Raw genomic sequence first — 21,786 nt, 5'->3', positions numbered from 1 at the left:
GCTGGGCCGGCCCGCTTGGGAGCAGAGAGGAACCTACGTCACCAAACGTCTGCAGGAGCCCTGGCTGTGCTGGGACACTCCCGTCCATGGAGACCCACCCCCAGCTGGGAGGCTGGGGCCCGGAAGCCCTGGGTTGTGAGACAGGCCAAGCGTGTGTTCCTCCGTGAAGGGGACAGAGTCCACTGCTCCCGGGGCCCGGGGTGGGCTGACCTGGGCCGACAGTGGACGGATGGCCAGATGGTGCGGGAGAGGGCCTTCGGCTGTGACGGGACTGAGGCCTTCAGGACGCCGGTCGGGGGAATGACGCACCGCCCACAACGCCCCCCAAAGTCCTGGCCCGGGGGGCAAGGACCTGCCGCCTTGACCGTGGAAGGAGCCCCTTCCCAGGGAAGGAGGGAAGGACTCACACAGGAGACAGCAAAGCAGCATGTCACCCCCAGACACCACAGAGCATCAGAAGGGTGGTGGGAGTTCCTGGGTGCCCAGGGGCCTGGGGGGAGCCTGGGAGGTTTGGGGGCGCCCTGCAGACCAGACGAGAACCCAGAGCCCAGTCAAGCTGCGCTCTGGGGAGAACGCGGAGGCACGGCTCCCCAGGGAGGCTGGGGATGGGGCAAAGCGCACAGTGCAGGGCCCCCAGGCCCTGAACCACATCCCTCACCCACGCGCGGTCAGCCACCCAGTGCTGGATGTCAGCGGCCAGGACCTCTGGGCTCCCCCCAGGACCACGGCCGCCACCTTCCCTGCTCGGGGGCCTCCACGCCGCCCCACAGGGATGCTGAGGACCCGCCACCTGGCCCCTCTGTCCTCAGTGACTCTTGGTCCTTGTTACCTGTGTGCGGCCAGGCCTGCTGTGAGCAGCCAGGAGGGGTCAGGACGGGCCACCCGACCTCCCTGACGCTCATCTCTCCTCCCCACCCCTTGCACCCGCTGTGGGCCGCTGGGTCTCCTCCTGGGCACCACAGAAGTCTCTGTGCTGAATCCTGGGATGGTTTCCCTTCTGGTTTTCCTGGGGAATCTTCAAGGTGTTCCACTGCCTGACTCCTGTGCATGAGGGGTCTACCCACAACTTTCTGGAAGCATCTTCAGGGTGGCCCACACTCTCCTCCCTGGAGGAGCCCTCTTGGGGCCTGTCTGGCCTCCGTGGGCTGTGATGGGGGTGCACGGTGTCCCGGGTTCCCTTCATCCTTCATCCTCATCCCCGTGAACCACTTCATCCACAGCCTCCGGAGGACGGGGCTCCCAGAGTGGGGAGCGGGCCCATGGCTCCTGAGCCCGGGAGGACCGTCCCAGTTACGGACTCCAGGCAGGCGGCCCCCGCTCCGCCCCGTGAACTCGGGGCTGGCGTGGAAATCCACCGGGTCCCCGCTCTGGAAGGTCTGGGCCGCTGTTTTCCAGCTCCGAGCGCTTCAGCTGAGAAGCCAGATCCACTCTGATGTCTGCATCTTTGTAAGTGACCTATTTTTTTCCCTCTGAGTTTCCAGGACGCTGTTTTCATCTCCACGGGCCTGAGATTTCACGCTGACACGCCTCGGGACGGGGCTTTCTTCACTCATTTCCGGCCGGCGGTGAGTAGGCTTTGAGTCCTGGGAATTTCTTTAGAAAACACTCCTTTGATGATTCCTTCTTCACTTGTCTCTATTTTTGGATCTTGTAGTCTCTAGACCCCCTGAATCGATCCTCTAATGTATTTTTTTTTCTTTCGTACTTCCTACTTCTTTTTTTTTTTTTTTTAAGTTCTCCTCTTGGCTTTATGAGGTCTCTTCAATTTTATGTCCCACACATTTGCCAGAGTTTTACCAAATTCTGTTACACACACACTCACACAGGTAGGTACTGTCTGCAAAGACAGATGCACTCATCACGTGTGTGTGCAGGTATGTGACCCGTCTCACAGTTTTCGAAGCAAGTCGTCCTTCCAGGAAGCTGCAGCCTCACACAAACAGCAGCCGCCACGGGCGTGGTGGGGGGTGAGCGGCCTCGGCCGCGAGCCTGGAGGGCTCACCACGCGTCTGGTGTCTGAGCCGCCTCCTCTTCGCGGCCTGGGTGCTCCCTGCCCTCTGAGCCCTCCGCCCCCGCCGTCAGCTTCTGTGTGTCTGTCCTCTCTCTCCTCCCACTGGTGAGGATCCTGCCGCTTGAAACTGAACAAATGGATGCGGGCATCACTGGGGGCCTTGGGCCCCAGCTCTCAGCACCCAAGCTTCTGCACTGGGCTTGGCTGGCTAGTGGGTGGCAGAGAGCCCTCCCACTAAGTTCTCATCCGCCCGGAAAGTCAGAATACGACCTTCTTTGGAACTGGGTCTTTGAGATGGAGCAAGTTAAGGACTTTGGGATGAAATCACCCCTCAGGGAGGGTGGGCCCCACATGTGATGCTGGCGTCTCTACGGGAGGAAAGAGGGGAGCTCAGCTGCCCAGGGAGGAGCCGGCGCCTTCGTGGAGGGACGTGGCCTCAGCCCGGGGGCGCAGGCAAACCTCAAGGTTGGAAGGACCGTTGACCTTGAGCCTGTGGCCGCCACGCTGTGAGGGAAGGTCTCTGCGGCTAGGGTCACTCAGCGTGGTCGCCGGCACAGCAACGGCGGGAAGCTGAGACCCCGGGTTTGCTGGAAAGAGGCCCCATGCCCTGCCCGTGTCCCTGGGAGCGGGCGGGTCTGACATCTCGGGACGTTCCTCTTCACCCGGCGCTGGCCTTCCGGGGCCCAGAGGCGCCCACCTGTGAGTCATCCAGGCATGAGCCTTGTGGGGTCCAGGCTCCCACGGGGCGCACAGCCCTGGGGTTGGGTGCCTCCACTCCACAGGCGGGGGGCCCTGCGTGCTGGCTCCTGAGGCCGGGGGTCCAAGGGCAGGCCCGGCCAGCAGCTCCTTGGGGGTTCAGCCCCCTGGGTCCCCGAGATCACAGGCCTGCTCTGCTTGGCCTTGAGGCTGCCCCATCTCCCACCCGCCCCAAGCTGGGGGACTGTACCCCCACCCCATGTCCCTGTCCACCCAGGCATTCCAGGGCACGGAAGTGGGAAGCGTGCCTTCTGCTAACACGGTGGGGGGAGCCTGGCCTGGGCAGCTGCAAAGTGCCCCTGAATGCCCTTTGAGGGCCTGAGCCCCTGTGCGTGGGGTCCAGGGCTCAGGCACCTGGAGCCTCCTTGTCCTGCGAGTCCAGCCCTGATGGGGGTTTCACACAGACCCTGGTGAATGGGAGGCCTGAGCCACCGCTGCCCTGGAGAGGCCCCAGCCAGTCCCTCTCGGGAACCTCAGCAGGAGCCACACTAGACACACATGAGGCCCTTGGTTGGTACATTTTGAATCCAAGGGTGCAGACATTTCCAGGTTGACGCTGGGCTTTCCGAGGACTCCCAACTGGCCCCTTGCAAACGCTCTGAGCTTCAGAAAAAAAGAGACATGAGGTCCTGGGTGGAGGGGGTGCTGAGCCCAAGGGTTCTCAAGGCAAGAATACTGAAGTGGTTTGCCATTCCCTTCTCCAGGAAAGAGAGTAAAGCTCAACATTCAGAAAACGAAGATCATGGCATCCAGTCCCGTCACTTCATGGCAAATAGATGGGGAAACAGTGGCTGACTTCATTTTTTGGGCTCCAAAATCACTGCAGATGGTAACTGCAGCCATGAAATAAAAAGATGCTTACTCCTTGGAAGAAAAGTTATGACCAACCTAGACGGCATATTAAAAAGCAGAGACATTACTTTGCCAACAAAGGTCCATCTAGTCAAGGCTATGGTTTTTCAAGTAGTCATCTATGGATGTGAGAGTTGGACAATAAAGAAAGCTGAGTGCAGAAGAATTGATGCTTTTGAACTGTGGTGTTGGAGAAGACTCTTGAGAGTTCCTTGGACTGCAAGGACATCCAACCAGTCCATCCTAAAGGAGATCAGTCCTGGGTGTTCATTGGAAGGACTGATGCTGAAGCTCAAACTCCAATACTTTGGCCACCTCATGCGAAGATTTGACTCGTTGGAAAAGACCCTGATGCTGGGAGGGATTGGGGACAGGACAAGAAGGGGACGGCAGAGGATGAGATGGCTGGGTGGCATCACCGACTCGATGGGCACGAGTTTGGGTAAACTGCAGGAGTTGGTGATGGACAGGGAGGCCTGGCGTGCTGCGATTCATGGGGTCACAAAGAGACAGTTCAGTCAACTGAACTGAACTGAGCCCAAGGGGGAGGCCTGAACAAGGCTGGCTGTCACTGGGATGGTGAGGACAGACAACCGGAACGGCTCCCCCTCTCCCATACTGGGCCAGCTCCTCAGTCCTGGACCAGGGCCGTGGAGGCTGGATACTCAGTGTGGATGAATGACAGCAGGATCGGTCCAAGCTGGGATGACTGGGGGTCAGCGTGCAGGGTGCTCTGGTGGAGAGCGTGGCTGCCTGGCCCAGGGAGGGTCGGCTCATGACAAGATGAGGGATGCAGGGTGATAACCCAGAGGCCACTGGGCGCCTCTCCTGGCATCTGGGGGAGCCCCCTGGGCACCTGACCACACCTCACCAGCATGCACTCCGGGGTCAGGGACACCTGGGCTCAGGCGGAATTCGGGCGTCCAGGGTGGCTCCTGGGAAAGTGCTCTTGGTGTCAGGAGTTTCCCTGAAATCCAAGGTCCTGAGCAGACTGTTCAGACCACACCGGCCCCACACCCCCCGCCAAGAATGCCCCTCACCCCCCGACCATGCTGTCCAGGCAGCACGGATTAAAACGCGGAGCTTAATCGCTGATTTGAGAGACGAACTCAACCAGTTGGCCTGTCCTGTCCAGCAGGCGCTCGTTAGAGCAGCTACCAAGGCGCAGCTTCAATACGGAGACACCGCACGTGGTGGACAGAGCACGGGTCACATTGCCCTGAGCGCCACCAGCTCTCAGGCGCTGCTTCAGACGCTCACGTCCGCACGGAAGCCACGAAAGGGCGGGGCGCTCACGCCCACTGGCCCCAGCCCCGCCCGCCCCTTCCGCCTGGCCAGTCAGCTGCTGTCGGAGGCTGTTTGGTTGCCAAGGAGAGGATGCTGCTTGTGACCTTGGGAGGGCCAGCGATTTCACTTTGCCCCGTGCGGACCAGCGTCACAGAGCAGAGACAGGTTGTGAAGGGAGCCCCTGGAACAGGGGTCACAGGAGAGCCACAGGAGCCAGGCTGCCCCCACCCCAAGTACCCCCAGGACCCGGGTCCCCAGGTATCCATGGCAACTGGCCCTGGTACCCGCGTGACCTCACCCGGGGCCCTGTGTGCGTGTCACCCAGTAGCTGTCACCCTCAAGACGTGGATGCACCCGAGCAGTTTTATTCTATTTCTTCCTCCTTCTTTTAATGCTAGTCGTGAGCCACTAAATTAATTTCACGACCCACTAATGGGGTGATGACCTGCACTTTGCAAAGCAGTGATCCAGGAAATGCAGGCATCAGCATGCACCCGGGGCCTGGGTTCTGCTAATCAATTCATCAATTGATCACAAGCATCTACGTAAGACCTGAACGGGAGATGGGGATGGTAAGACCCCCAAGGCTCATGCCTGCCCTTGGCTTGTTCACAGTTTGCTGGGGACACGGAGAAGGCAGCAGCCATGGCCACATGGAGGAGAAGCTGGGGCGTGACAGGTGGGACTGGGGGCTGGCGATTTGTCGACACAGCCTGGCTGCAGGGAGCTGGGCTGAGGACCTCGCCGCTGGGGTGGAATTAGGAATCTTGTGGCCAAGCAATCCTGAGGTCTCCTAGAGCCTCGCCCCCCAGTCCCTGCCATGGAAAAACAATTCATGGTAAAATGTGAAACTCCACAGCGTTAATCTGTCAGCTGTAAGCGGCCTTCAATTTGATCTTAGAAGAGGACTATGTGCTCCAATTATAAGGTGTTTGGGTCAAGAGCTCGGGCCTTCCCTTATAACTCAGTCGGTAAAGAATCTGCCTGCAATGCAGGAGACCCTGGTTTGATTCCTGGGTCGGGAAGATCCGCTGGAGAAGGGATAGGCTACCCACTCCAGTATTCTTGGGCTTCCCTGGTGGATCAGCTTGTAAAGAATCGTCCTGCAATGTGGGAGACCTGGGTTCAATCCCTAGAGAAGGGAAAGGCTCCCCACTCCAGGATTCTGGCCTGGAGAATTCCATGGACTGTACAGTCCATGGGGTCGCAAAGAGTCGGACCTGACTGAGCGACTTTCACTTTTCACTTTGGGTCAAGAGCTCAGGTAAGTGTTTAAGACAGCTTGGAAAACAGGTCTCCGCAGGCCGAGGTCACCTCTGCAGACTCTTGGGAAGATGACGGAGCCCACCGACCCCCTAGGGTCATCGCCCAGCCGCTCAGAGCGACCTGCCAGTGCAAGGACCCGGAGCCCACTTCCTGGGCGGGGCTGAGACACTCAGGGCCAGCACGTGGGCGGGGGCGCCTTAGAGAGAAGGGCCGCCCCCAGGAGGTCGAGGGCCCCTGCGCGTGCGCGCCCCTCCCTGACCGGCCCCATGCGTGCGGGTCCTTCCGCCTGCGGGTCCTTCCGCCTGCGGGTCCTTCCGCCTGCGGGTCCTTCCGCCTGCGGGTCCTTCCGCCTGCGGGTCCTTCCGCCTGCGGGTCCTTCCGCCTGCGGGTCCTTCCGCCTGCGGGTCCTTCCGCCTGCGGGTCCTTCCGCCTGCGGGTCCTTCCGCCTGGGCCGCGGGATCGCGTGCTCCACCGGCTCTAGCGCCAGGCGCCCCCCACCCTCCCGGGAGGGGGCTACACGGGCCCCAGGAGACACGCAGGGCTCCCGCAAGCCCAGGGCCGCGTCTGAATTCCGCAGACCCGGCAGATTCAGGCCTCAGCTCCACGGCCCACCGGCCCCTGGCCATCGCATCTCTGGCTCTCCCAGTTGCAGTTTTCACGGCTGTAAAACCGAGATGCTGGTTCTGAGCCCGGAGGCCTGGGGGGTGGAAATGAACGCGTGTCCGCACCTTCTCAGCAGAGGTCCTGGAGTAAATCAAGGACTCGGGCTGTGCCCGCGGGGAGGGGCCAGCCTCAGACCCCCCCCCCCCACCCCGCGGTAGGGCGCCGGGAGGGGTCGGGGCTTGATGAGGGGGGCGCCCGGTTCACCGTGATGACACAGACAGGTGCTGCCCGGCGCCATGCGGGGGCAGGCCGGAGCCTGCGGCAGCGCCCCAGCCCCACGCCCGCGAGGCGCCCAGGGCCTCTGGAGCCCTGCCCGAGCGGCCCCTCCTCCGGTGTTCATTCAAAACCCCCAACACAGCCTCACCCGCACCAGGGCTGGCCCAGGCCCGGGCGCCCACTCATGGGCCCCCGGCCCCACGGATCTGGGGATGGTGACCCGGGGGTGCCAGTCTGCTTGTCCCCAAGGCTGTGTCCCACAAAGGGCACAGCACGCAGGTGGGGACCTTGCAAAGGTCACCTGCCTCCAGGACTCTAGGGGAGGTAGCAGCCCCAGCTCAGAGCCCCTTCCCCTGCGGGAGCGGCGACGCAGGTTCAGCGAAGGGGCTGGCAGAGCCTGGCACACCTCGCGGGTGTGGTGACAGGTCCCCGCCTCCATGCTAAACACAGATACACAAGCGCAGCTGACGCTCAGACAAGCTCACGGGTGCGGCTCCTACCGGAGACCCGGGGATGCTCGCTGCCGCCCGGCTCCAACACTCATGAGGCGCTGCCCTACTCAAGACCCCCGCCACCCTGGCCTGTGAGGGGGAGGCTGCCGGCAGCGCCCCCAGGCCCGAAGCCCCACAATCACGAGCGGCTGCCAAGGCATCCGTGGGGCAGCGGGGGGCCTGCATCAGCTTTACAGCCCGACCTCGGAAGTTGCCCCAGGGGGCCAGCTCAAGCTCAGCGCTGACCTCGGGGCCAGCCACGGGGCAGGGACCCACGGCGCCCCGCAGGGCAGTTCCCCAGACTGGTCTCTTGATGGACCTGCTGAGAGAGACCCCTGCGCCTCGCTTGGAGGCCGCGAGAGCTGGAGGGGTGGGTTTTCCTCTGGCCTAACTCCCGAGGGGCCGCGGCCACCGCCTCTCAGCCTGGGGAAGCCAGCAGAGAACTTCCAGGTGCTTCCATGAGGCCCCTGCTCGCTGACCTAATGCTCCCCGGCATCGAGGTGGGCGTCGTAGCTTGGAGCCCACGCCAGCCCTCAGCTTTCTATGGAAACCTCAGGAGGACGAGCCCGGATGAGGCGTGATAATTGGCTCCAGGAGCCAGCGCTGAGGGTGCTGGGCCTGTGGACCCCAGAGCGGTCCCAGTGGGTCACGGCCAGGCTCCCCAGCTCCCCTGGCCTCACCGTCCCAGCCTGTGCTGGGGGAATGTTCGCTTGGAAAAGGAATCTCAGAGAAAACACCCCCGGGACCGCTCTGCCGTTCTCAGCCTCCCAGCCCACGGTAAGTGAGCAGGGGACCCAGCACTCCATTCAGCAGGGTCCAGGAGGGACCGGGCCCACGAGCTTGTGCGGGCTGGGCGGCCTGGAGGTGCTCTGTGTGGCCTCTCGGGCCGACGGGCCTCAGTGACCCCCTGATGCTCTGAGCAGCCAGGGGACAGACCCATGTGGCCGCAGAGCTGGCAGCCCCCCTGCGTCAGGAAGCCAGGGACCGCCTTCTCGCTGTCGCCGGTGTGGGGTCCAACCCGGCCCCGCCTGCTCGGCCCCCCCGAAGCCCCGCACCCCAGGTCAGCCCGGGGGCTGCGTACATACCGTGGTGGTCTTTATCCGCCCGCCGGGCTGTGTGCACGTCCAGCCTGACCGGTTGATCAGCAAGTCGCAGCCCTCCCCCTCCAGACACGGGAGCATGTCACACCACTGCTTCGTCCTGATGATCCGCGCTGTGGACAGAGGACAGAGGTCAGCGCCGGCCGGGGGTGGGGGGCGGTTCCCACGCTGCCCAGCGCCCAGCCCCAGCCTCAGGGACGGGAAGGCCAGGTGGGCAGCCCCTGGGACCCATCAGGGGGCCTGGCCAGGCGCCGCCCCTGCCCTGGCTCCCAGTCACCCACTCGCTGTCCAGGGGCAGCTCTGCCATCGGTCACTTGGTCAGCAGGGACCAAAGGCCTTGGGGCCAGTGTCAAGGAGCACCCGAGGTGCCTTCCTGGAGGGAACGGCATTGTTCCCTCCTGTGTCTGGAACCCACGTGAGAGCTGGGAAGGCGGCAGGCAGGGCTCTCCCAGTCAGGATCCCCCCTCAGATGTCGTGGGAGCCGCCCATCTGCAGGCCAGTATCCAGGGACTGGGTGAGGCTGGAAGAAGGTGGGAGGGAGGTGGGCGGGGACGTCTGGCAGATCTTACAGTGACCACAGTGCTCCCAGAGCTTCATCCACAAAGGGGACCCCCCCAGAGGATGCCCGGGGTGGTGAGCCCCCAGAGGACGCCCGGGGTGGTGAGCCCCCAGAGGATGCCCGGGGTGGTGAGCCCCCAGAGGACGCCCCGGGTGGTGAGTCCCTAGAGGACGCCCGGGGTGGTGACATCAGGACTTGAGTCCTTGTCATTGTCAGATGGGGAGGGAACAGGTAGACCCCGGGCCGCCAAGCCCCTGATGACTCCAAACCTACGCTTCTGGGCGGAAGGGGATCGTCTTTCTCTCTTCCTGGGAAACCCACCACCATTCTGTGGCTGTGGGTGGTGAGGGGGTGGGGGGGCGGCTGGGGACCCATCACTGATGGAAACCCTGGAAGGAGGAGCTATGTGATGGAAAGAACACAGATCATATTCATGGACACGTAGTTAAAGGAACCTGGGAACCGCAGGTCGTTGCTGAATTAGGACCAAGTGACCCTCGTCCTTCCAGAGGCGATCGCTTTGGTGGCTGTAGACACGGGCAGGCAGGGCGTAGCCCACAGGGCTCCATGCTGCTCTTCCTGGGCCTCGACAGTCTTAGGAACTTTTAAGGCGTCCTGCACTTCTCTTTGCAGAGACCACCAGGCATTCCACCAGCCCTGACGGCTGTGACTGTCCCTGCAAAGGCGACAGGGGGCCTGGGGGGCCTCACCCCGTGGGGGCCTGGGTCTCGGGGCCCCTGCAGGGGAGTGGGACTCGGTGAGTCTTAACAATAGGTGCCCTGGGAGGTGGTCTGGAAGACAGACAAGGACGGCATCCCAGGTGACCCCTTGGTGCCAGTTCTGACAGATGAGCAGGAGCTGCCTGAATGCAGGGGAGAGCATCCTGGGGCTGATTAGTGATGCCCGCCGCGGGCACAGCGGACGGCCCTGGGGGCTATGTTGCCCCACGGCCTCACCCTGGGTATCTCACTGTCCACGGGCACTGGTCAGTCATCCTGAGGCCAGCTCCTTTCTGGGCCGAGCTGCGGACAGAACTGCGACCCGCCACAGTCACAGAGTGGCCCCAGGGTGGCTGGACTTGGAGACGGGATCTTTAGCGATCCCATTCAGCTGAGCTTAAACGAGGTCACAAGGGTGGGGCCTCCCCCCACTGCATTGGTGCCCTTAAGAGAAGCGACATCAGCGAGACCAACCTCCCCCGCGCGGACGCAGTCAGGAGGGGTCCTGCCAGGAGCCCGTCAGTGGCCCCTGCACAGCCTCCCGCCTCCGGAGCTGCAAGAAAAGGAATTCCTGCTGCTCGAGCCCCACGGCCTCCAGTTGTCACTGCAGCCTAAGTGTGAGCACAGACGGCCCGGGAGACCCCACGGCTCGGAAAAGCCCCTCATCCAGCTGAAGTCAGAGCGGAAAAACAGTCCAGCTGAGCAGCAGCTCCTGCGGAGGAGGAGACGGGCTCTGCTCCCCCAGCGGGTGTGCGGGGCTCCAAGACGCACGACAAAGGCCACCCACCACCTCCTGCCCCTCGGAGCCCCCAGACCGGTGGGGACAGACGGCTGCGCCCCCCAGCACGTCCCCCTCGGGCCTCCTCTCCTCGTCCGCACTTCATTCCTGCGGAAGTCCCGGCGCAGTAAAAGATACACACAAACCTTGTCATTGCAACAAGCGCAAACCTTAAACCCATGAAGAAGTGACGAGATTGAAACACACACCCTGCCAATCCCTTGAAGTCCTACGTGCACAGCACAGAGAAGATCGAGACGAATTAGAGAAAGAAGGGAGGGTTTCTCTGGGATCAACCAAGACAGACTGGGTGACAACAGGCTCATGTGTGGTTAGAAAAGTCTGAATCTGTGCTCCCCTCTGTGTCCCGGGGCTATGCCCAGGGAGACGCTGCCAGACCACTGTGCCCGGCTCAGAGACCTCCATCACGGGGCGGGGTGGGGCGGGGACCCAGCCCCTGGTGTGCCCAGGGACCAGAGCAGGAACTTGGCCTTCTCAGGCAACAGGCCTGCTCTCCAGTTGCAAGAGGGACATGCAGACCTGGAGGCCAGGAGGCTGGGGTCAGGCCCTGCTTGGAGAGGCCACGGCCATCCAGAAAGCGGTCATCCCAGACCAGGGGGCAACGTCAGGGGCCTGGTTCTGACGTCGATGCTGCCCTGGCTGGTCTGCAGGACCAGATGACGGAGAGGGGATGGGTTCAGTCTGCCCTACTGTGCCAGCCGGGACCTTGAGCCCGGGGTGCCCCCCTCAACCCCCTATGGGCTCCGTCCTCCCCGGGAAGCTCAGCGACTGTGGGGATACAGGAAAAGCTGTAGGTGGAGTACCTGGCCCAGGGCTTGGCCAGTCCACGCCCCAGACACACGGCCTTCACTGTCGAGTGAGGACAGAAGCCACTCTCGGCTGCTGACCATGGTGCTGGAGACGGTGGACAGATGCTGGGGGAGACAGAGCCAGCCTCCCCACAGCCAAGCGCTGGGACGCCCGCTGGTCCCCTGAAGGCCACCCCCAGGGTGCAGTGGGCACAGCTCCAGGCCCTTGGTCAAGGCCCACGAGCCCTGTTCATCTTGTCTGAAGTGCACGTGGGGGCTGCTTACCCCAAGCCTGCATCCCCTTTGGTAGGTGGGGCCACAGAGCCCCCACGGTCATGGGGGAGCCCCACAGACATGACGGGACATTTGAAGGTCAGGGGGAGGGAGGAACGCTTGCGGGGCGGGGGCCCCACGGCCTTAAGGTAGGGGAGGGACACAGGTCCTGCCCAGGCTGCAGGCACCGAGCCGGGACACATGTTCACACACACACGCTTGCACATGTGGAAACAGGCACAAGGATGCAAGGTCCTAGATGGAGCACACGCACACGCCTGTATGTGGGAAACAGCTCACGTATGCACAGCTATATACACAGACACGCACACACATGCACATGAATGTGGGGGCTTCCCAGCTGGTGGTAGTGGTAAAGAACTCGCTTGTCAAGGCCGGAGATGCAAGAGACGTGGGTTCAACCCCTGTGTCGGGGAAGATCCCCTGGGGGAGGGCATGGCAACCCACTCCAGGATTCTTGTCTGGAGAGTCCCATGGACAGAGGAGCCTGGCGGGCTGCAGTCCAGAGGACTGCAGAGAGGTGGACACAACTGAAGTGACACAGCCTGCACTCACACACACGGATGCTTGAGCACACCCACCACACACGCGGGGCCAGCGTGTGGGCCTGCCTGGCAGGCAGCAGGCACGTGGACGCGTCTGCAGGACAAACAGACACGCTGATTCCCTGACCACCGCCCCGTCCCCACCCAGTGAGGTGGCCTGGCATGTGGGCGCCGGCCCCGCTGAGGGCGCTGGCCGGCCAGGACCGACCACACAAGGCCTTCTGTCGGCCTTGGGAGCTCGGCTCAGCCAGCCCAGCCCACTTCCTGTGGGGGCAGTCGGCAGCGCAGGGCCGGGCCACCGTGTTCCAGAGACAAAGGGGCCTTTCACGCCCACACGTCACCACCTTATCTCTGGTCCTGACGTCATGGCAGCTCTCAGCTGGGGAGGGCATTCCCTGGGGCGGAGGGGGTCCAGCGAGCAGAGTGACGTGGGCGACAGCTGGGCGCCACAGACCAGCCCATTCCGGTGTCACGACCGGGGGCCCTCGGCCTCTGCAGGCCCAGGACGTGGGTCTCCTGTGGCTGCATACCCAGTGCCTGTCCGAGGCACGGGGGATGGTGGGTCCGTCCAGGCTGGGCCTCGGGGCCCAAGAGGGACCAGCTCTGCCAACCGGAGCCTATGACGGGTGCTGCACCTGGGGACCTGGTAACACTCCTCTCCTTCCGCCTCACACACACACATTTGCACATGCACACATGTTTGCACACAACACACACACAATTGCAAGCACACACACTTACACACCCACATGTACTTGCAGACACACTTGCACACGTTTGCATACACACAAATGCTTGCACGTGAACACACATCTGCAAACACACATCTGCAGCACAACACATGCACATGCTTGCACACACATCTACACATGTTTGCACAACACACATCTGCATACACACACTTGCACACCACATGCACTTGTGCATACAATTGTACACGTTTGCACACACCACACACGTTTGCAGTACATGTCTGCACATGCACACATGTATGCACATGTGTACACAAGCAGCTCTGCACATGCACTCACGTCCACAGGGTGCATGTGAGAATGTCAGCCTGCAAGGTCACCCTTCCCTCCTGCAGCCATGTGGGGGCAAGCGGAGGCTGGCTCCTCCTCTCCAAGTACCCCTCGGTGTGAATACCCCGGTAATTCCAGGCCCTGAGCCTCCTTCCCAGCCACCGTCTCCCCAGAAGGAAGCCGCCCCCACAGCCCCGGTGCTCGTGAAGGACAGAACACACCTCCTGTGACACAGAGGGCCAGCGTCTGGAGCAGGGAGGGACCTGGAGCCTGGGAGGGAAGCAGGGCAGGGCCTGGGGTGTCCAAGGCGCTGAGAAGTGGGCGGCCCGGCCCGGGGGCAGGTCGTGAACACATCACGGACTGGCTGAGGCAGGTCCCGGTCAATCGGCTAAAGGGCCGGTTTGCCAAAACCGTGGGGGTAAACCATGCCCGGAGTCACAGACAGACCCCAAGGGCCGCAGGGTGACGGGGCCGCAGAGGGGCCTGTGGACGTCGCCAAGAGAAGACGGAGTGTCGCAGATTCAAGGGACAGGGCAGCACAGGGCCCATGCAGAGCCCAAGCGGGGACCCTCAGGACAGGTGCCCACACCCGGGGGCCACAGGGGCCCAGCGCGCCTGCCTCGGAGCCTCCTGGGGGAGCCGGCTCCTTCCTCCTTAAGAGACGAATGTACCTCCCACCCCTGGAGCCCCCACTCTGAAGATCAGCCACCTGGGATCAGCGGAATTTGGGGCCAAATTCACTCAGATCCGTGGCCAGCCTGTGAGAGATGGGGCTTTGCTTGAGAGCATTACACCCTAAAAAGCTAGTGGGGCTTCACACGTGCCGTTTCTCTGGAACCTGCGGAACACCCAGAGTTGGGCTCAACCAGCAGAGACTAGCAGCATCTCTCCTGGAAGGCCCGTGAGACTGAACCTTTGTCTTATCTGCGGACAGCTCCTGAGTGCTTGCCCTCCCTGGGCCCGTGAGGGGTCCCAGCTGGCTTTGGAGCGGCAGTGTCCACCCTCCAGGGCCACCACTCTGGAATTTTCCAACTCAGGAAAAAGGACAACCCATGTGAGGCAGAAAAAGTGGGAGGGGCCAGGACTGAGGCAGAAGCTGCAGGAAGGACCTGAGCCCAGACTCACTCTGCTGAGAGAGGACCCTGAATTTTCCCCAGCATGCTCCTCGACTGGGCCAAGCACCCCCTTTGACTGCTCTCAACCCTCCAGACCACGGTCGCGAGGATGTGAGGGAGGTCTGAGTGGACCTCAGACCAATCAGCTCACCAGGCATGAGAGCCTCCTGTGAAGGCTGTGTGTCCAGCTGTTGACCCCAGTGGGTGTGTTTGTGTGTATGTGTGTGCGTGCACAGATGTGCCCCTGTGTGACACCCGAAGCTCTCTTACAGGGATGAGCTGCATGGATTTGCAGCCCCTTCCCTTCCCCACCAGGACATGTGCGATTCAGGAACCCCCTTCTGCTCCCAGCACACACAAGCTCCAAAGACAGGAAGCTCAGAAGCGCACCCCTTCCAGACGCCCTTGCCGGCCCCCCCGTCCGCTCCCGCAAAACTAAGGACCTGGACAAGCAGGACGACCTTGAAGACACCCGGGTCTGGCGGCTGGCACGCTTGCTTGGACAGCAACTGTGGCAACGAGCGTGCCGCCCTCCGGAGTCTGGACAGATGGACGGGGACGCGCGGCGCTAATTGGCCCGGGATCACAGAGACCATGCTGCTCCGCTCGACGCCCGCGCCCTTTGCTGCTCATAAATTGCATGGTTCCCTTTGGAATAAACTGTTTCTTCATTTCCATTAACACACGAATCTGCTTACTTTACTCAACAGCTCGGAAAAATGCATCATCCAGAACAAAACCAGTGGGATTCCAGAAATCTCCGGCCATACTCTCAGATGCAGTCATAAAGGGACCGCGTCCGTCCAAGATGGGGAGGCTGCATCTAGCAGCGACGTCCCTGGCCCCAAAGTCCCCCAGGTCTCGCTGGTGATGGAGGGGTCAGGCCACATGCACACGTGGGGGAAGGGGCGGCTGGCATTTAATGTGAGCATAGAGACACTAACTACACACACACCCCATGGGGGTCAGACATTGCTGAGATGTACGCAGGTTTCCAGAAGAGTCCACCACAGGAGGGGCTGGCACAGGCCCTGAGGACGGAATCGAGATGTTTTGCTGCAGGAATGCTTGGAGGGTCCCCAGAAGCCCGTCTTTCTGCTCCTCAGGGCAGCACGTGAGGGCCCCTTCTGGGAGCGGTCACCAGCTGGGGCAGGAAGGCCTGGGGGGTTGGAGGTCAGAGGGCGCCTAGGGTTGTGGGGGCCGCTGTTCGAGGGTCTTTCCTGCCAGGCCACTCTCAGGCCGGCCCTCCCGGGGCAGGAGGAATCCGAGGAGGGGGCTGGAGGCCCGCACAGGGAGGCCCCACCCAGCCTGGGGAGATGAGCCGGCCCAGCTGGGCCTCCCGATGGGCTCTGGTCTCCCCGCACCCCCCGGAGATGGGCGGCCCTGGGCTCAGGAAAACTCCAGCCACCGTAACACCCGCTGGGACCTGCACGCTTCTGGGAGAGATTCATTGTACCCTCGCCCACTCAGAAGCAGCCTCTGCCTTCCGGAAACTCCCGTTTGAAACTTCAAAGTCCAGGCACACCCGGTGAGCCCAGCTGGGGGCCGAGCAGGCCGGGTCTCCAGGGGGCTCCGGACGGAGCTGTGGGGCCTCGCGGGATCCGCTGACCACGGGGCCGGCTTGCTGCTCCTCGCAGGGACGCACAGGCTCCCTTGAGGGTGGACGGATGGCTGGCCGTCATTCACGAGGACGCGATCTGTCCAATTCCTTCAGCATGCGTGGGGACGCAGGAGCTCAGAGAGGTCAGGACCTGTGCCCGGGTCACAGAGCTGCCAGAGGGGTGAGGCGGGGACGGGAGTCTGCTCGGCCTGACCGCGGGCCCCTCTCTGACTCCACATGGCCGAGGCCAGGACCGGCTCCCCGGGCGGCCGGCCGGCAGGAGGAACGTGACCCGCCCAGAGGGGAGGCCGGGGGCGTTCAGAGCCCGACCCCCACCCCCGCCCACCACGCGGGGCCAAGTCCCAGCTCCGCTGCTCCCGGCTGCGCCCGCGGGAGAGCCGCCTGCCCCGTCTGGGGCCTCCGTTCCTCACCGCCCGCGCCTACCAGGTGGGGGTTGGGGGGCTGCTGCAAGGATGGAGCTGACGTAAGAGCCAATCAGAACCAGCTGGCCTGGGCGCCCTGCGCCTCCCGCCCGCCGCGGGCCATGCTCTCAGGGTCATCACGGGCTGGGACAGCAGCGATAGTGGCCAGCTCACAGCGCCAGCTCCTGCGGGCGGGGGGCTGGCAGGGGCGGGGGGCACCGGGCCCTGGCTGTCTGTGCCAGCGTCCCGCGCTCTCAGGGGCAGCCCAGCCACAGTGAGGACGCCCACCCTCGCCCCCAGGCACGGTAAAGGGCCCCCACGCAGCCGCCTGCCCCCTCCTCCCCCGCCCCAGCTCTGCTGGCCCGCGGCCCTGCTCCGCGGAGGCACCGGCCAAGGCCAGCTCAGGCCCCCCGCCGCCCGCCACGCCGCTCCCGAGAGAGAGCAGCTCAGCTCGGCCCTCAGCACCACGTCCCCCTCGTTTGGAGTTCTTTTCTCAGGACGCACTCCTGAGAGGGGAATGACGGGATCGAGGGTCTGAGCGTCTCCACGGTGCTGGGCCTGTGCGGCCGGGCTGCCCGGCAGGTGGATGAGACCCTGCGCGTGCCTCGGACGACCTTCTCGGAGGTCTCAGGTGCGGCCGGTCAGGCTGGAGGCCGCTCCGTGTCCTCCGTCCCCTGTCCCCGGGGGGAGCCGGCACCGAGTCGCGTCCGGCAGGCGGGTCTGCGGCCATCACAGGAGGGGGTCGGAAGCAGCTTTACCACGGCCTCGGGCCCGAGTCAGTCTCGCCACAGAGGCGCACCCTCTCAGCGCCCGCCTGACCGCAGAGCTGTGGGCAGAAACGGGGGTCCCTGCTCCTCGCTGGGTCGGCCCAGGCCTGGGCTCCGGGGCTCTGCGGAGGGGGGCGGCCCCGGCAGGGGTCACAGGCGATCTGGGAGGCCTGTGTGTGAGCACCCTCCCCCACAGCACCCGGGGCTGCAGGGCTGGGGTGGGGGCTGTCCCCAGCTCTGTCCCCAGAAGTATCCCGACGGCAGAGGACGGATGGGGTCCAGGGACTCCCCCTGCGCTGGACCCACAAGAAAACCCAGCGGCCTCGCATCTCCAGGGGCCTCCAGGCGGGCTCTCCAGAGACCCAGGTGCTGGCTCGGGCTGCTCCGGCCTGGGGCCGGCTGGGCCTGGGTCAGCGGCCCGAGGATAGGGAGCCTCTTCCCAGGCTAACTGCTGGGGTCTGCGCTCCGCCTGCCACCCCACGAGGGTCTTCGGCGTTCACGCAGACGACGTCCACGCCACGCATATCAGGAGCTTCTGGGTGCTCCAGGGCCCCGCTGGGTCCCGGATAAACAGAGCACGCAGCAGGCGTCTGCCGGGTCTGCAACCGCGAGCGGGCTGATCTCACAGCCACCTCAGTTCAGAGGGCTGATTTCACTCCCCCCACTGCCCCCAGCGCTGGGCTGTGCCGACTCCTCTTGTGGGAACCGAGTACGTGAGACTGCCGCCAACGGGCCCAAAATAGGCTCCGGGCCCTCGCCACATTGATTACGGTTGACAGCCGTAAAGGGGGGTCTGTGAAGGCACCGCCGCCTTGAATCACAAGCCCCGGCTGCCCACCTGGCTCCAGCATGTTCTGTGGGCCCAGACGTCCCCGCTGGGAGCGTGGCGGGCATCCTGATGCATTTGGCAGGGGAGGGTCGAGTCTGGGGGGGGGGCAGGGCCGTGGGAGGGGATGGGAGAAGGATACAGAACCTGAAGGGACCCGAGACCCTGCTGTCCTGGCCCGGGGCCCCCGGGTGGACCCGAGGGACGGAGTTCTGGGCAGAGAGCCCGTCGCCCGCAGGGCCGGCCCTGCACACGCCTGCTCCAGCCCCCAGCTCTGGGGCCCACCTGGTGGCCGCTGGACCTTGGCCCCAGGATGGAGGGACACGGGGTGGACCGTCTGTGGGCCCAAGGGAGAGGTGTCGTGGGTTCTGTTGGAAACGGCGCAAGGAGGCAGAGGACAGAGAGCGCCCTGGGCGGGGACATGGAAAGAGCTGACGCAGTCACACGTGGTCACCGAGCCCACGTCTTTACGGGACAGCACGGGTCCCCGTGATGGTTTAAAGGCTCCTGCGCTGCGGGGCACAGAGGGGGCCCTGTGGGCCCTGTCCTCCCCCGGTACCGGGACAGCCCATCAGAGAGGCAAGCGGGGCGGCAGTGGGCACAGCTCGGCTGCTGGGACCCCTGGGCTCAGGTGGCCTGTCAGCCTCTACCCCCCAGGCCAAGGGGGCCAGGGCCGCTGGCTCAGGCTGTGCTCAGCCCACCTGCAAGGCACGCCCAGCTCAAGCACGTGGGCCTGCGCTCAGGACCGACCGACAGGCAGGGAGACCCACTGTCCCCGATGATGCCCGGGGTCCAGAGGCCCCAGGGCCACGCTCCGCCTTCCCGGTGGGGTCTGCGACAGAGGTTGAGGTCGTGGGCCTCCCCAGGCTGGCACACGCCACACCCAAGACTCGGGGATTTGAGAAGAAAAGGCGAGTCCTTCTCCTGGTCACTCAGGCTGAATCTTTTAATCACCCGGCAAAGAAAAATCTGCAAAACCCAGATTATGTTTTAAAATTAGATAAAAATTTTCTTTCGACAACTTCTAGACAGCATAATTTAGCAAGCACATTCTCGATAATTATTTTTTCTTTAAATAGTTACAGTAGAATGGATTAATTTCCAAGACGAGTCTCTGATTAGCATGATTCATTAGCTGTCCCAGTGATGTCCGCACCAGAGTGCAAGGTCGGAGAAGTCCCCTGGAAGACTGGACACCGGCCCACGCCCGCAGCAAACTCTCCAGATTTGGGTAATCAAATTAGATTGAGAGAGAAAAACCACAGTTGTCGCGAGCTACCTGCTTCATTATCTCGTTAGGATCAAGAAATGTACTTGGAGGGGGAAGAAAACAATACTCTGGGCATCTTTCTTGGGCAAATCCCCATGAACTGACAGAAGCTCCTTGGGAGAGCAGACAGGAGAGGCAGCCTGGTTTCCAGTTTAACTCGTGACGGGCAGAGCGTCCCCCCTGGTTCCGGAGGCCACGGGGCTCCTGGTGGGTAGCAGGGGGGCGTCAGGCCCTGGCTGTGTGGGGACATCACACATCCGCGAGCGGAGATGGACATGCCCTCATTTAGGGCAGCCACAGGGCTGGGGGCTGTGCTGGGGGCCTGTCTCCAGAAAGTGATGAGGCTGCAGTCCAGGGGACACGGCCTGCCTCTGCAGGAGACACTGGACGTGGTGGGAGATGCCGAGGCTGAGAACGCCGGCATCCAGGGAATCCAGGCCCCTACTAGGACTCAGACCTATCACCTTCCATGGATGACAAGGCCCATGACATATCTAGAAAACCACTCTGCCCACTCATCTCTCCTCTTGTCCATCCACCCTCCATACATCTACCTATCCATCTACCCATCCATTTATTGACCCACCCACCCTCCCATCTGTCCATCCATCCATCTATCCATCCATCCATCCACCCTCCCATCCATCTACCTATCCATTGATCGACCCACCATCCATCTGTCCATCCATCCACTCAGCCTCTAGTGTGTGCAGTACCATGAAAGTCTTGAACTTGCCTTCCTTTGCCTGATGGTCATGCCTACTGAGAAAGGCCAGATAACCCAGTGCTCAGGGACCCCTTGTCCTCCTGCCCCCCGGAGCAAACTTCAGAGGGAAGAGGGGAGGGGGGGGCATCAGTAGCGGAATTGACCCTAGCCTGCCTCCCTCTGACTCCTGCAGTGCGCACAGCGGACATGTAGCCAACACATGGCGCCCCAGACTTCCTGCCTCTCCCTCCTCTTCTCTGGTCCACGGGGAAGGTCACTCGGCAGTGACAGGAGGAGCCAAGACAGCCCGTGGGCACCTAAGACTCTGCCCAGGCTCTCTGCCCCCTGATGTGAAGACCAGCTCATTGAAGAGACCCTGACGCTTGGAAAGACTGAAGCCAGGAGGAGAAGGGGGCCACAGAGGATGAGATGGTTGGATGGCGTTATCGGCTCAATGGACGTGAGTCTGAGAAAACCCCAGGAGATGGTGAAGGACAGGGAAGCCTGGCGTGCTGCAGTCCATGGGGTCACAAAGAATCGGACATGACTGAGTGACTGAACAACGACAATTGTAAACAGGGAACCAGTGAGTTTTCACCCATGAACTGGAGGTTCCAGAGGCTTGGAAGGTTTCCTCCAGACAGCTCTCCCCGTCCTCCAGCATCTCCTCCCTGACGGGCTCAGAGCCCCCTCCCTGTCCCCGCAGGAAGGCAGGCTGAGGCCTGGGGAAAGCAGGGGTGGGGAGCCGGAGCCCCGGAGGCGGCCTGCAGCCCTGCAGTCCCTGCCTCCAACCGCACGCGGCCCGCCCCTGCAGCCTCTGTCTTCACGCGGCCTCTCCTCCGCCCATGAGGACCCCGCACTGGAGCAGAGCCTCCCCGATGACCCCATCTTAACCGGTCACCTCTGATTACACGGCCACCTGAGGCCAGTCGCAGGCCCATGGGTTAGAACTTCAACGCGTCTCTGTGTTGAACCCAACCCACTACAGACGCCCTTCCTGGGGCGCAGAGCAGGGCACCCAGGGCAGGCCACGTCCCACGTCCGTGTTCCACGTCCCACACCTAGAAGTGGGCAGCACAAGGCCCCCCGGCCCCAGGAAATGGACTGAACTGTGGGCAAGCTGCCGGAATCCAGGGTCACGCGAACTCAGCACGGAGCCCCCGAGCCGGAGGGTGTGGGTGTTGGATCAGGCACCAGGGAGACGCTGTGTTCAGACGCCACGCCAGAATCGATCAAGTTGGCAAGAAGGATAGACTGCTTCCACACACACGTTTTATCTTAGAATTTGGGAAAGGTGTCTCTACTGGAAGCATCTTGCCTGTGTTAAGATTTACAAACCTCGATTTACGGAGCGGGAAGGAAGCCTCCCCTGATGTCTGTTTATCTGCTCGATGCTTTGAGCCCCTCACGGTCTGAGAGGCTCCGAAGCCGGGCAGACTCGGCCTGGACATTCGGATGCGGTTTCCTTGGTTACCACTTTGATCTGCGTCCCCAAGTCTCCCCATAACTTTGGGCTCAGTTTCGGTCCAAGCGAGGGCTCTGCTTGGCATTCCTAATCTTGCTGAAATCCCCCAAGCCGGGAGGCTGCGCCGTGGTAACAGTGAGGCCCTGCCAGCCACCCGGGGCGGGGGTGGGGGGTGGGGAGTGGGGGCGAAGCTGCTGAATTAGAAAGAAAAGGCCCAGGGAGTGCAACGCCCACAGGAGATGCTGGA

At 62.8% G+C, this 21,786-nt stretch overlaps 1 protein-coding gene across 2 annotated transcripts in view; it reads right to left on the bottom strand.

Annotated features, from left to right (window-relative positions):
* TAFA5 (TAFA chemokine like family member 5) overlaps positions 1-21,786 on the bottom strand; it is a 175,072-nt gene that overhangs the window by 18,663 nt on the left and 134,623 nt on the right. For both annotated transcript variants that reach the window (XM_065924380.1, XM_065924390.1), the window contains exon 3: positions 8,628-8,755. In XM_065924380.1, the coding sequence (XP_065780452.1) occupies positions 8,628-8,755 (128 nt within the window). The remainder of the gene's footprint in view (positions 1-8,627; positions 8,756-21,786) is intronic.

The sequence above is a fragment of the Muntiacus reevesi genome, chromosome 1, assembly GCF_963930625.1.
Source record: "Muntiacus reevesi chromosome 1, mMunRee1.1, whole genome shotgun sequence".
In the NCBI taxonomy this organism is placed as follows: Eukaryota; Metazoa; Chordata; class Mammalia; order Artiodactyla; family Cervidae; genus Muntiacus; species Muntiacus reevesi.
This window is presented reverse-complemented; position numbering and strand designations above follow the sequence as displayed.